Raw genomic sequence first — 11676 nt, 5'->3', positions numbered from 1 at the left:
GATGGAATGAAGATGAGAGATAGAATAAATAATTAATTACATTTTTTACTGTTTATGTCTGAAAATTTGAGGAAATTTGCAAGCTAGCACAGTAGGGGGAAAGAATATAATAAGTTAACGCATGTTTGTAAGGATTTTGGAAACTAGCATCTCGAGTTTTTAAAACTCGAGATCGATGACAAAAATCGAGACTCTCAAACTCGAATTCTACTGTTGCCATGGAGCAATTTAGTCACGTGGAACTCAAGTTTGAGAGACTCGAGTTCCATAGAAGCAGATTTGAAGATGGAGAAGGAGAAAAGGAGAAGAAGAGAAGGAAAAGAAGATCCAGATCAAAAGAAGAAGAAGAAGAAGAAGAAGAAGACCTAGAGAAAACTGGATCTGAAGAAGATGGAGGACGCAGATGATTTAGAACACTAAAGAAGATCAAAACTAGATTTGAGGAAGAAGAAGATCTGGATTTGGACATCATGTAGAACGCCAAAGAAGGAAAAAAAAGGGGAAGCTGGTGAACTGTGCAGGAACTCGAGTCTTAAAAGACTCAAGTTCTAGGTGGATATTCCATCCAGGTAAGCATACCATTCCTTGAATCTCGAGTGTTAGAAACTTGAGTTCTACATTAAACTTGAGTTTTACAATCTCGAGATGCTAGTTTGTTATATAGTTTGCAAACTTGACAACTAATGAAAATGTTTAAAAAATAATGTTAAATGAAAAACAAAATCATAAAAATTTACACTTTTCTCAAAAACACCTACACATACTAAAAACACAATTATATTTTTTTTACTTAAAAAAAATGTTATTAGAAATATGGTACAAAACACATTTTTTGCATTACAAGTACTTTAAACACTTATTTTCACAATATTTTTTAAATTACAATTTTTACATCATTTTGAATAACAATACTTGGAATCTGCTACCAAACAGGTCCTAGCCTTTTAAAAATCTTTCAATGTTCCACAGTCACTAAAATTAACGTCTAGGTATGTCATTTTTTTTCCTTGTTATTACTCTTATTATATTCTATACATAATTGAACTGATAGTTGTTCTTGTTGTTGTTATTATTATTATATTATTATTATTGAACTAATATTTGAGCTTAAAGATTGTTCCAAAATAGACCGGTACCAAAACATTTTGTTCCAAAATACAAATTGAAATAGGTTCCAAAATGGTATTCATAACATTACTTCTAAAATTTATAATTGTTTTATAATTTCCAACAAACTTAAAAATAAAGAAAAAAAATCCAAAAAAAAAAAAATCACATTAAGTGACAATTTTTATGCTTTTGAAAATTAAGTTGGAGGTGGGATGCCAATTCAAACCCATCAAAAGAAAAAAAAAATATAAATAAAGAATAAAAAAAAAAGTGAAAAATCCAACATAAGTTTTACCTTAGGTGGTTGTCTTTCTTTTTCGTTCTTCTTTTTCTTTTTCTTCTTTCAGCTTGTCCACCGGCTGCCAGACCCTTTGGCCTTTCTCATTACTTTATACGATGGCTCTCCTCTACCACTCTACGTTACCTCTATATTTTTCTAATTTTTATTTATTTATTTATTTTGACTTCGTGATCCTCATCCATATTCCATAGTAGGGGTGTCAATTCAGGTTAGCGTGTCGGGTTCATGTCATGTCGAGGTAGGGGTATTCGACTAAATGACTCAACCCTAACCCGACTTATTTAATAATCATGTCATGATCCTTTAACCCTAACCCGACCTGTTAATAAGGCGGGTTGACCTGGCCCTACCTATTTGACACGCTTATAAAGTTGAATTTAATCAACTATCTTGTTGGCTTTATTCTGTGCCAAATTTTCTTGTAATTCATCATTTAGAAATCCTGTATTTAGGTGGGAATCATGTAAGGGTAATGTGTGAGAGAGTGTGAAGAAATGCTCAAGACTGTGCAGTGAAGCAGGGACTCGCGACTGGATCTCACGGATGGCTTGCGACTGGCAAGCCGCCAGAAGATGCACATGAGTGAAGCATGCAAAGAAGCTAAACCGTCAACCCGCCTTGAGCATGCAAATAAGCTAAACCCTAAACCCTAACTAAAATAATTGACCAATCTGGAGCCTGAGTGAAGAAAATAACAAAACCAGAGGAAGTAGGCATTGATTACAAAGCAATTAATGTACCCATCTGGAATGAGGAAAACAATTACTGAGTTTGAGAACAACACAAATGTGCAAGTGCTGTAAATCAATGGCTGAAAATCAAAAAAGGGGTTGCCTATCTAGGATAAAAGCTGTATATAAACAAAGTAGATGCTCACAACAGACACTAACGGAATCATCAGTTTTGGAGCATCGGTTATGGTCCAGGCTGAATAAAAATAGCTTAAACAGAGGGTGATATTGAGCCTTCATGTTCAACTCTGGAATGAGGAGAACAATTAATGAGTTTGAGAACGAAAATAGCATGGTATTACACACGATGAACAGAGCAAAAAGGTGATCATCCAATGCAATGGCTGTCCCTGCTTTGAGTTCACACGCTAATGTGGTATTGGACTGACTCAGATAAATGATTTTGGGATGATTACTACTCCCTATTGTTTTATTGAGGGGAGGAATCTGATGATAACTACTCCCTGGTTTCGTGGTAATGTACAGACCATTATCTTGCCAAACTCCACGAGTGAGTACCGCTTGAAAGTAGTGTTACAAGCAGTGTTGCAACTACCAGAAGCATACTGCGCTGCAACTACAAGCAGTGCTATAATAGAATATGAAGTGAAACTTAGCTCCAGCACGGCGTAGCATATCGCAAATCTCTCTGATGCCTGCTTGCTGTTTCACCCACTAAATTTTTACTGTTTACATCCACAAATCTCTTACCCCAAGAGAGGAAGTGTCTCATAGCCTGCGTAATGTAAATCAGTCAAGTCTCATCCGTGGTCCTTTCTTATTCCAAATGCATAAGTTTCACTTCATATTCTATTACATGCAATTGCAAACCCACAGGATAATTAAAAGATAAGATATATATTCCGCAAATATATATATATATATATTACGCCGGTAACAGAACTGTAAATAGAGCCAGGGAGGCCACCACTCTCTAAAATTTTTAACATTTTTAAGTAGTATATTTTGGTATAAAATATTTTCAATTTTGAAAAGAAAAAAAAAACGAAAGAAATTTACTTGACCCAAAAAATGAATTTTGGTTCAAAAATAAAATGGTTATCTAGACTATTCACGGCTAATAGAGTTTATTTTCATGATAATTATATTTCATATAAGAGTGTTATTTTGATTAAATTTTCTTTCTTTAATGTACAACCATTCTTTTTATCTCCAAAATAAAAAATAAAAAATAAAAAAAAGTTCTCTTGGGTTTATCCAAAAAATCTCTTAGCCGTGTAACTGTGTGAATACACCTCCTACCTTTAAAAAAAGTAAAATCAATTCTAATTAAACTCTTTGTCTCAAACTCTTCGAAATTAAATTTCCCACCATGTTACAATTATTCATAAAGTGAAGTAAAAAAACAAAAATTGATATCAACATTAAGCTTTTGTGTCTATCCCAAAATAAATAGAGGAAACATTGATGAGAAAAATTAAATTTTCATGTCTATCCAAAGATTGGTAGATGAAAAGTTAATAAAAGATTTTTTTCAACTTAAAAATTATAAGAGAAGAAGATAAGTACAAAAAAATTATATCTATTTAAAAAAAAATTAAAAAAATTTTGCAATTTGGTGCAGTTAAGCCTAACTTTTATTATAGAGTATATGATATAAATTATGCCAATGACGGATCTGTACATAAACCAAGGGAAACCATCCCCCAAATTGCATCCCTCTTCCCTTAATCGTTGCCATTTAATTTTTGTTGTGTATGTGATTTTATTTGGTTTAGATTGTTTATCAATTCTGGTATAAGTTTATATTCATTTTCCACACATACATTGTTTGATATTAAGCTTGAATTAGTATTTTGTAATTTGGGGGTCTAAACGTTCATAGTGTTTTATACACTATTGGAACATTCAATTGGTATCAGAGCGGGTGCACTCTCTATGGTTTAAACACCTTAGTGCGATTCTTGACCCCGTATTGAGATGAACCGGTCTCAATTTTTAAATGAACCACCATATTTTGATGGTAGCAACTATGCCTTTTTAAAAGTCAGGATGAGGGAATTTTTGTGTTTTATGGATGAAACCATTTGGGATGTAGTGGATATTGGATGGACTAGGATGGAGGTTGCCAAATCCACGTGGGATAAGGCAACCCTCGCGGCGTCTAATGCAAATAGCAAAGCACTTAACACTATTTTTTGTGGTGTGTATCCAGAAGAGCTCCACAAGATATCTCACATTTCTATTGCCAAGGAGGCATGGCAATTATTGGAGACCACATATGAAGGAACGAAGAAAGTGAAGGATACCAAGCTGCAGATGCTGACCACCCGTTTCGAGGAGCTGAAAATGAGTGAGGACGAGTCTTTTGACTATTTCTATAGCAAGTTAAATGAAATAGTCATCGAGAAGTTCAACTTGGGGGAGAAAACGGAGGACTCTAAAGTTGTGAGGAAAATCCTTCGTCCGTTGCCAGAGAGCTTTTGTGCCAAGGTGACAGCGATTGAAGAGAGTAAGGACCTTGATGATATCAAAGTCCAAGAACTAATTGGCTCACTTCAAACCTATGAACTATCGTTGCCCACACAAAGGAAGAGCAAATCACTTGCTCTTAAGACCATTAATGAAAGAGTGGAGGTCCATGACTCATCGAATGAGGATGTTGCATACCTTGTGAAAAATTTCCGGAAATTCTTGAAATTCAAGAACAATGGAAAATTTGGTGATAAAGGGAAATTCCAAAGTTCAGGAAGGGAGAAAAAGGAATTCAAAAAGAAAGATGGAAAGGAATACCAATCTACACAAGGAATCACTTGTTTCGAGTGCAACAGGCATGGACACTTCAAGAAAGAATGTCCCAATTATTTGAAATCGAAGGGCAAGGCGTATGCCACAACTCTTAGTGACTCGGATTCATCCAATTCTGATTCTGGGGAAAGCTGTGATGGAGAAGGGAATTACTCCACTTTTATGACCATTGCTATTGTTGAGTCTTTGGAGGACTTGAATTTGCTTGTACAAGAGCTTGGGGAACATAGTGATGAGGAATCAATGGGAATTGTAGAAGAATTGGATGGTGAAGAAGATGAGAGCACAGGGGGACTTCAAGAAAACTTCAATTCATTCCTTGAGAAATTAGGAGAATACGCACGTGTGGCCAAGGTAGCTGTGAAAAAGATGAAAAAGGCAAAGGAGGACTATAGAAGTCTCATAATGCGACATAAAGAGGCAAAGTGTGAGATAAAGATGCTGAATGGAGAGCTAACTGAAGCCTATTCAAAGATAAAGTTTCTTGAGCTTGAGGTAGTTCAAGCAAATGCCAAGGTAGAGAAGGTCTCCACCAAGAAACTAGATGATGTCATTTCCTCTCAAAAACTATTCTCAAAAAAATCCGGGTTGGGATATACCAGAGAAAGTAGTTCAGCTGTCAAAATCACTAAAGAAGTGAAATTTGTGCAAGCCAAAGAACCTGCAGTGGTTGCCTCTACAGCTAAGATAGTAGGGGACGAAAAGATGTAGAACATGGTTGACCAAAGGGTGTTGAACAAGCCTCGTAATCAATCAATGATCAAACCTGAAGTTGGAGGGAAATCTCTTCCAAGATCACAAAGAGGTCCGAGAACGAACTACTTTTGTCATCATTGTGGACTTCAAGGACACACCAAACCAAACTGTCATAAGCTTAGAACGTTGAAGAATGCAACTGATCAAAGGTCAAAAGGACCAAGAAATGACAAAAGAACTTGGGCTGTTGAGTCATCAAAAGGTTGAAATGGTGATCTCGATGTGATGGACGTGATGAAGATGATTGGTGCATTTACCACCTGCTTGGAAAGCTTCAATAGAAGGTTTGAAAATCCTAACTCTCGTGCCCAATTCTATAGGGATATCACCCCAAACGCACTTGATGTGTAGGTAAAGAGGGGTACTCATGCATAAGCATTACAACATGTCCATGCATTAATTCTTCCTATGCTTTGTGAATATGTTTGGTTGTGTGCTTTTTGCTTGTTTATGTTGAAATTGTTTGGTTGTTTACTTGTTTCTTTTTAAACGCTTTTACATTGTTGCTCCTGATCAATCTTTTCTTGCTTTTATGTCAAAAGTCCAAAAACACATAAAAAGTAGAAAATCCAAAAAGTTTGATCGATTTTGTCGAGTTTTGTCTCAAAACATGTTTTGCCTTGTACCTTTGTACTAATGGCTTTGTGCATCTACGAGCTTAGCTTGTTCCATATGCACTCATATTATTATGGGAGAAATCTTGAAATCTATGCGACTATTGTAAATAAATCTTCAACCTTGTCATGAATGATCAGTGAATAGTTTTGTTGATCTTGAGACATGCATAGACTTGTGCCTATATATCTTCCCACTATTTTAATTTTATTGCTTTTACTTAAAGAGCTCACCAAATGTAAATCTCCAAATGAAAAGAGATATTGAGCTGCAAAAACCTGTCGCACATACTAGTATTTGACTAGGAAAAAGGGAAAGCGACCAAAAATAAAAATGTATGATGCCCAAAAAGCCAAAGGCTGTTTCATCAAATTGAAATATCAAAAATTTCAAGCATCGATCTCACAATGAGATGTATTGATTCAAAAAGATCAAATGATATGATGTTCATGGAGCCAAATGAAAAGTTTCAAAGAAATGTAATCAAGTTCATGTGGGAGGTCATATACACATATTTCTATAATTGAGATGGGTCACATTATCTAGTGCTAATTGCGTATGTCTTGATTGAATTGATCATTGAAGCTTCACATTAGACTAAGGACTATCTCATTTCTGATATCCACATACATCACACGTGTCTATGTTCAATGAATGCCATATTCATTTGTGTGATTGTACTTGTTTAAATGTGTTTTCATATGCTCAATCTTTGTTGATCAAACACAAAAAGATTTTTGAGCTTTTTAGTTTGTTTTTGGAAAGTATTTTGTTTTTACAAAAATTTTCAAAAGTTCATAAACAGTGATGTCCTGTTTTGGCAACTCAGTCGCGGGTTGGTCTGGTCGTATGCCCTAGTCGCGAGCCCATACAAATATTTTTCGCGGCTCACTGGCGGGTCAATGTCCCAATCATGAAAAATACTTAGATTATTTTTCAAAATTTGGGTTTTTATTATTCTCATGGCTCACTATGGCGACTTGTTCGCGGGTGGAAGGTTTAGTCGCGAGAGGTACACAGAGATTTTCGGGGCTTACCTCGCGACTTCCTTACGTGTAGACCTTCCAGTCGCGAAAAAAACTTTGAAAAATTTTTCAAATTTTTATTTCAAGTGTTCTGGCGGCTGGTCCTGGCGACTTGCATGCGACTTGATCCAGTCGCAAAAAAAGCGTGTTTTGCGCATATTGGGCAGTTTTTCAAAACATTTTAGTTTTTCCCTCGAATTTTTTTTACTGTTCATTGTCTTCCCCATTTCATCTCTCTCTCAAACTCACCGTGTCACTCTCAAAAAAAAAAAAAATCAACCACTAATCTCCAAGAAAAAGGTATGGGTTTCTATTTTCTCACTCTATTTTACATGTTTATAAGTGTATTTCTTCATTTTGTGAGATTTTGTTGAGTTTGTGTGGTTTGCAATGTTCGAACATGGGTTTGCTTGAAATGTTGGGTTTGGTTGGTTGGGGTTGGATGTTTTTGTTGCTAGTCTGCTGAATATGTTTGCTATCATGAGTAAGTTTTATTGAGCTAGTCTGTAATCTGACCATTGTTGTTTGAAATATTTCATACCCATAAGATATACGTGTTTGGGTTCTCTATGATTTACTCTGAGTGTGAGTATGGTTATTTCAGTATGACTGAGGTTTTTGATTGTCTGGTTAATAATGCTTTGATTTTGTGGTGCCATATCATGTGTGTGCTTCTGTCTTGAGGGTTTGACTTGAACATTTCATATTTATTAAGATATGTCTTGTTAGGTTCTAAGGTCTTAGGATTTTATGTATTTAGAACTCTAATTTGTAATGTTGGCAAACCATGATCAAAACAATGTATTTAGTCTTGTCTAGGCTTGCTCAAAGTTGGTTTATTATAAAGTTGGAATCGAGTGACTACAGAAGTACTTGGGACTTTCGGCCTGGCTCGATCGATCGAAGAACAGACTCGATCGATCGAAAATTGCACAGGTTGTTTTTTCTGCAGAATTTCCAACTCAGCCCTACTTCATTAAACGTTTAGGGTTTTATGTTTTTACCCTAGGTATATAAACAAAACCCTAGCCACGTTTTTGAAGGTTGCTCCAATTGTATTATTGCTCATACATTGCTGTTTTGTGTAAATCTCTTGTGAGATCTTTGAGGAGTTTTCCTTTACACAAAGCTTAGGGTTTTCAAGTTGGAGATATTATTTACATCTTGATGATCAACTTGGTTGCTACCATTGAAGCTTAAAGATAATCAAGCGGGGGTGCTTGTAGCTGATTGAAGAATCCAAGAAAGAAGGAGTCCGTGAATTCGGAGCTTGCACGTGGTCGTGTCAGTAAGTTCTACTGGTGGGTAGCATTAGGAAGTCAAGCGAGGAGCTTGTAGTCCTTCTGTATGAACTTCGATTCTTTCGCATAGTGGATTCAGGTTTACCTTGAGGATAGCTAGGTCAAATCCTCCCCAGGTTTTTACCGTGTGGTATCCTGGGTCATCATATCTTGTGTTCATTTATTTTTCGCTGCTTTATATCTTGATATGATTGTTTGATTGTTTTAACTTAGAATTGTTTAATTTGACTAAGTAACAACTTCGCTAATTAATCTAGGCTAACCAATCTGGTTGTGTTTTAAAAGGTCTAAAACCGTACAAGTGGTATCAGAGCGAGTTGCTCTTTTGTTGGAGATTTCTTGATCTCTGAGCTGATCCTTGACCCCTGTTGTCATGGAGCATGGACACTCTCTGTTTGTTCCTCCTCACTTTGATGGGAACAACTACGCTTATTGGAAAGTAAGGATGAAAGCATTCCTGAAATTCATTGATGAGAGAGTCTGGAATTCCGTTGAGTACGGATGGGTGAAGCCCACTACTCCTGTGAGTGAGTGGCAAACTTCTGAAAAAGAAGCAGCTGGCTTCAATAGCAAAGCTATGAATGCCATCTTCAACGCTGTTTCCATGGAGGAATTTAAGAGGATCTCTAATGTTGAGGTTGCTTATATTGCTTGGAAAATCCTCCAAACTGTGCATGAAGGCACAAAGGCAGTCAAGATCAATAAATTGCAACAATTGACTTCTAGATTTAAAAGCATTAGAATGTCTGATGATGAATCTTTTGATGAATTCTATGCTAAATTAAATGATATTGTCAATTCTGCTTTTTATTTGGGTGAAGTCTATGATCAACCTAAAATTGTTAGGAAGATACTTAGATCCTTAACTGAAAACTTTAGACCCAAAGTGACTGCCATCACTGAAAGCAAGGATGTGGACTCCATCCCTGTTGATGAGCTTGTAGGATCTCTTCAGTCCTATGAGTCTGACCTACCTAAAGTGAACAAATCCAAATCAATGGCTCTTAAGTCAGTTGATGATGTTAATGGTGGTGGATTTGATGATGAGCTCTCTGCTACAGAGATTGCCTATCTTGCCAAAAATTTCAAAAACTTTCTTAGAAATACCAATAGAAAGGCAAGAGGTACATACACTGCTAAACCTAGAAATTTTAGGAAGAATGATCCCACTAAGGTTAATAACCTTGAAAAACCAAAAGAAAAAGTTGGTCAGTCTTCAAATAATTCTTTGGGTCCTCAGTGTTTTGGTTGTCAAGGGTATGGTCATGTGAAATCTGAATGTCCTACATTCTTAAGGACTAAGGGTAAAGCTATGGCTGTAACCCTTAGTGATAATGAGGTTTCTGATGATGAGTCCGGTGGTGACGAGGATGGAAACTTCATTGCTTTCACGGCTACTGCTATAGTCAATGAAGGCATATCTGCTGAAGAGAACCCTTCTGATGGGGAACTCTCTGAAGATGCAGATCTTCAAGAGGCCTATAACAAACTTTGCAAAATTGCTGCAAAGGATGCTATGAAAGTTGATCTTGGCCTAAAGAAAATTGATTCTCTTGAGCTTGAAAAGAGAAATTTGCTTGTTAAACTGTTTGATGCAAATGAACTTTTGAACAATGTTAAATCTGAGAATATGCTTTTGCTTGATAAAGTTAGAACTTTGGAACATGATTTATCTGTTGCTAGATCTGCTAGTTCTAAACTTGATCACATGCTGAATGTTCAAAAGTATCCTTCTGATAAAACTGGGTTAGGATATGTTGAAAGCATCTTTGATACTGGACCACATTCCACTACTTTTGTTCCTTCTTCTTCTTCTGAACCTTCTGTGAGTGAGGTTGTGAGTGATACTGTCAAACCACCTGTGAGTGAGGTAGTTAAACCTGTTGAAGTTTCACCACCTAAGAAGACTAGGGTAGACTTAAGAGAATCTAAACCTAAGGAGCCTACCAAATCTAAGGACAAGATGCATGGTAAACCTGCGTGGGTTTGTCATTATTGTGGTAAGTCTGGACATATTCGTCCTAACTGTTACAAGCTTCAAGCTGATAAGAGAGCAAATAAACCAAAAGTGCCTGTGCCTCAAGCACAAGATCCTATGGCATTAATTGGTGAATTGGTAAAGGTGTTAAACCTTTATTCCAATCATGGAGTTGGGAATCACTCAAATGTGAATAAGAACTCCAATGCTCATGGTGCATCTAAAAAGTTTTGGATGCAAAAGACTCGAAATACTTGAGTCTTTCTGACATGGTCCTTGTGCTTCATTGCTCTATTCTTTTGTGACCATTGTTCTTTGTTTTTTTTTGTGTTTTCTTTGTTCTAGGACTTGCATTGCATTACATTCATGCATTTCATTCTAGGATTTATTTGTTTTCCTTTAAATAAAAAAAAAAAAAAAAAAAAAAAGAAGGAAGCAAAATTTATGTTGAACATAATGTTCTTGATTTTTGAAAAACAAGGTTGGTCAATTTATTTACACATAACATGTCTTATGTACCTTGTTTAGCTTGGATGAGCTTACTTTATTGCACTTTACTAGTTTGAGCTTTGTAGTGCATGTTGTGTGGGAAAGATGTTTATGGTGTTTATCACTTTGTCTTAATCTTGAAGTCACATGTTATTTGACTGTCGGACTTGATCCTTTTGAGAAAGGCATAAATAACCATCTCACCACTGTTCACTAGCCAATCATGAACACCTTAGTGCATATCATAAGATTCTGTGCTCGAGAAAGTGTAGCACATGCACAAAAAGAACATAAGGTGTAGCCTCAAAATAAATTAAAACTGGTGTGTACTATTAGGCTTGATGCCAATTCACTTAATTCAAACCGGTGTGTACTATTAGGCTGAATGCCATCTCATGCAAATAAGAGGCAAAAATACAAGAAACTTACATGATTGCAAGCTTTTGTTCTAGGAGATGTGGGAGTTATAGGATGTAACTCTTTAGGTGATAGTCTCTTTTGAATTCTATGTGATGAATTTTGTAGACTTTGTGATTGATTGCTATTCACATATCACCTCACATGTATCTCAAGTTTTTGCTAGTATCACACACTACACAAG

General features: G+C 36.0%; 1 protein-coding gene across 1 annotated transcript; it reads left to right on the top strand.

Moving 5' to 3' along the window:
* The first annotated feature begins 4155 nt into the window (after window positions 1-4155).
* On the top strand, window positions 4156-5622 carry LOC136062156 (uncharacterized). Its single transcript, XM_065760907.1, has one exon. The coding sequence runs from the start codon at window positions 4156-4158 to the stop codon at window positions 5620-5622; it is 1467 nt and encodes a 488-aa protein (XP_065616979.1).
* The last annotated feature ends 6054 nt before the right edge of the window (window positions 5623-11676 follow it).

This window comes from Quercus suber, unplaced genomic scaffold (assembly GCF_002906115.3).
Source record: "Quercus suber isolate HL8 unplaced genomic scaffold, Cork oak 2.0 scaffold_387, whole genome shotgun sequence".
NCBI classification, from domain to species: Eukaryota; Viridiplantae; Streptophyta; class Magnoliopsida; order Fagales; family Fagaceae; genus Quercus; species Quercus suber.
Note: the sequence above shows the minus strand (reverse complement) of the source record. Positions and strands in the feature narration are given on the sequence as shown.

Coding starts and splice junctions, on each gene's coding strand:
- LOC136062156 (XM_065760907.1), top strand. CDS start 4,156: ATGAGGGAATTTTTGTGTTTTATGGATGAAACCATTTGGGATGTAGTG.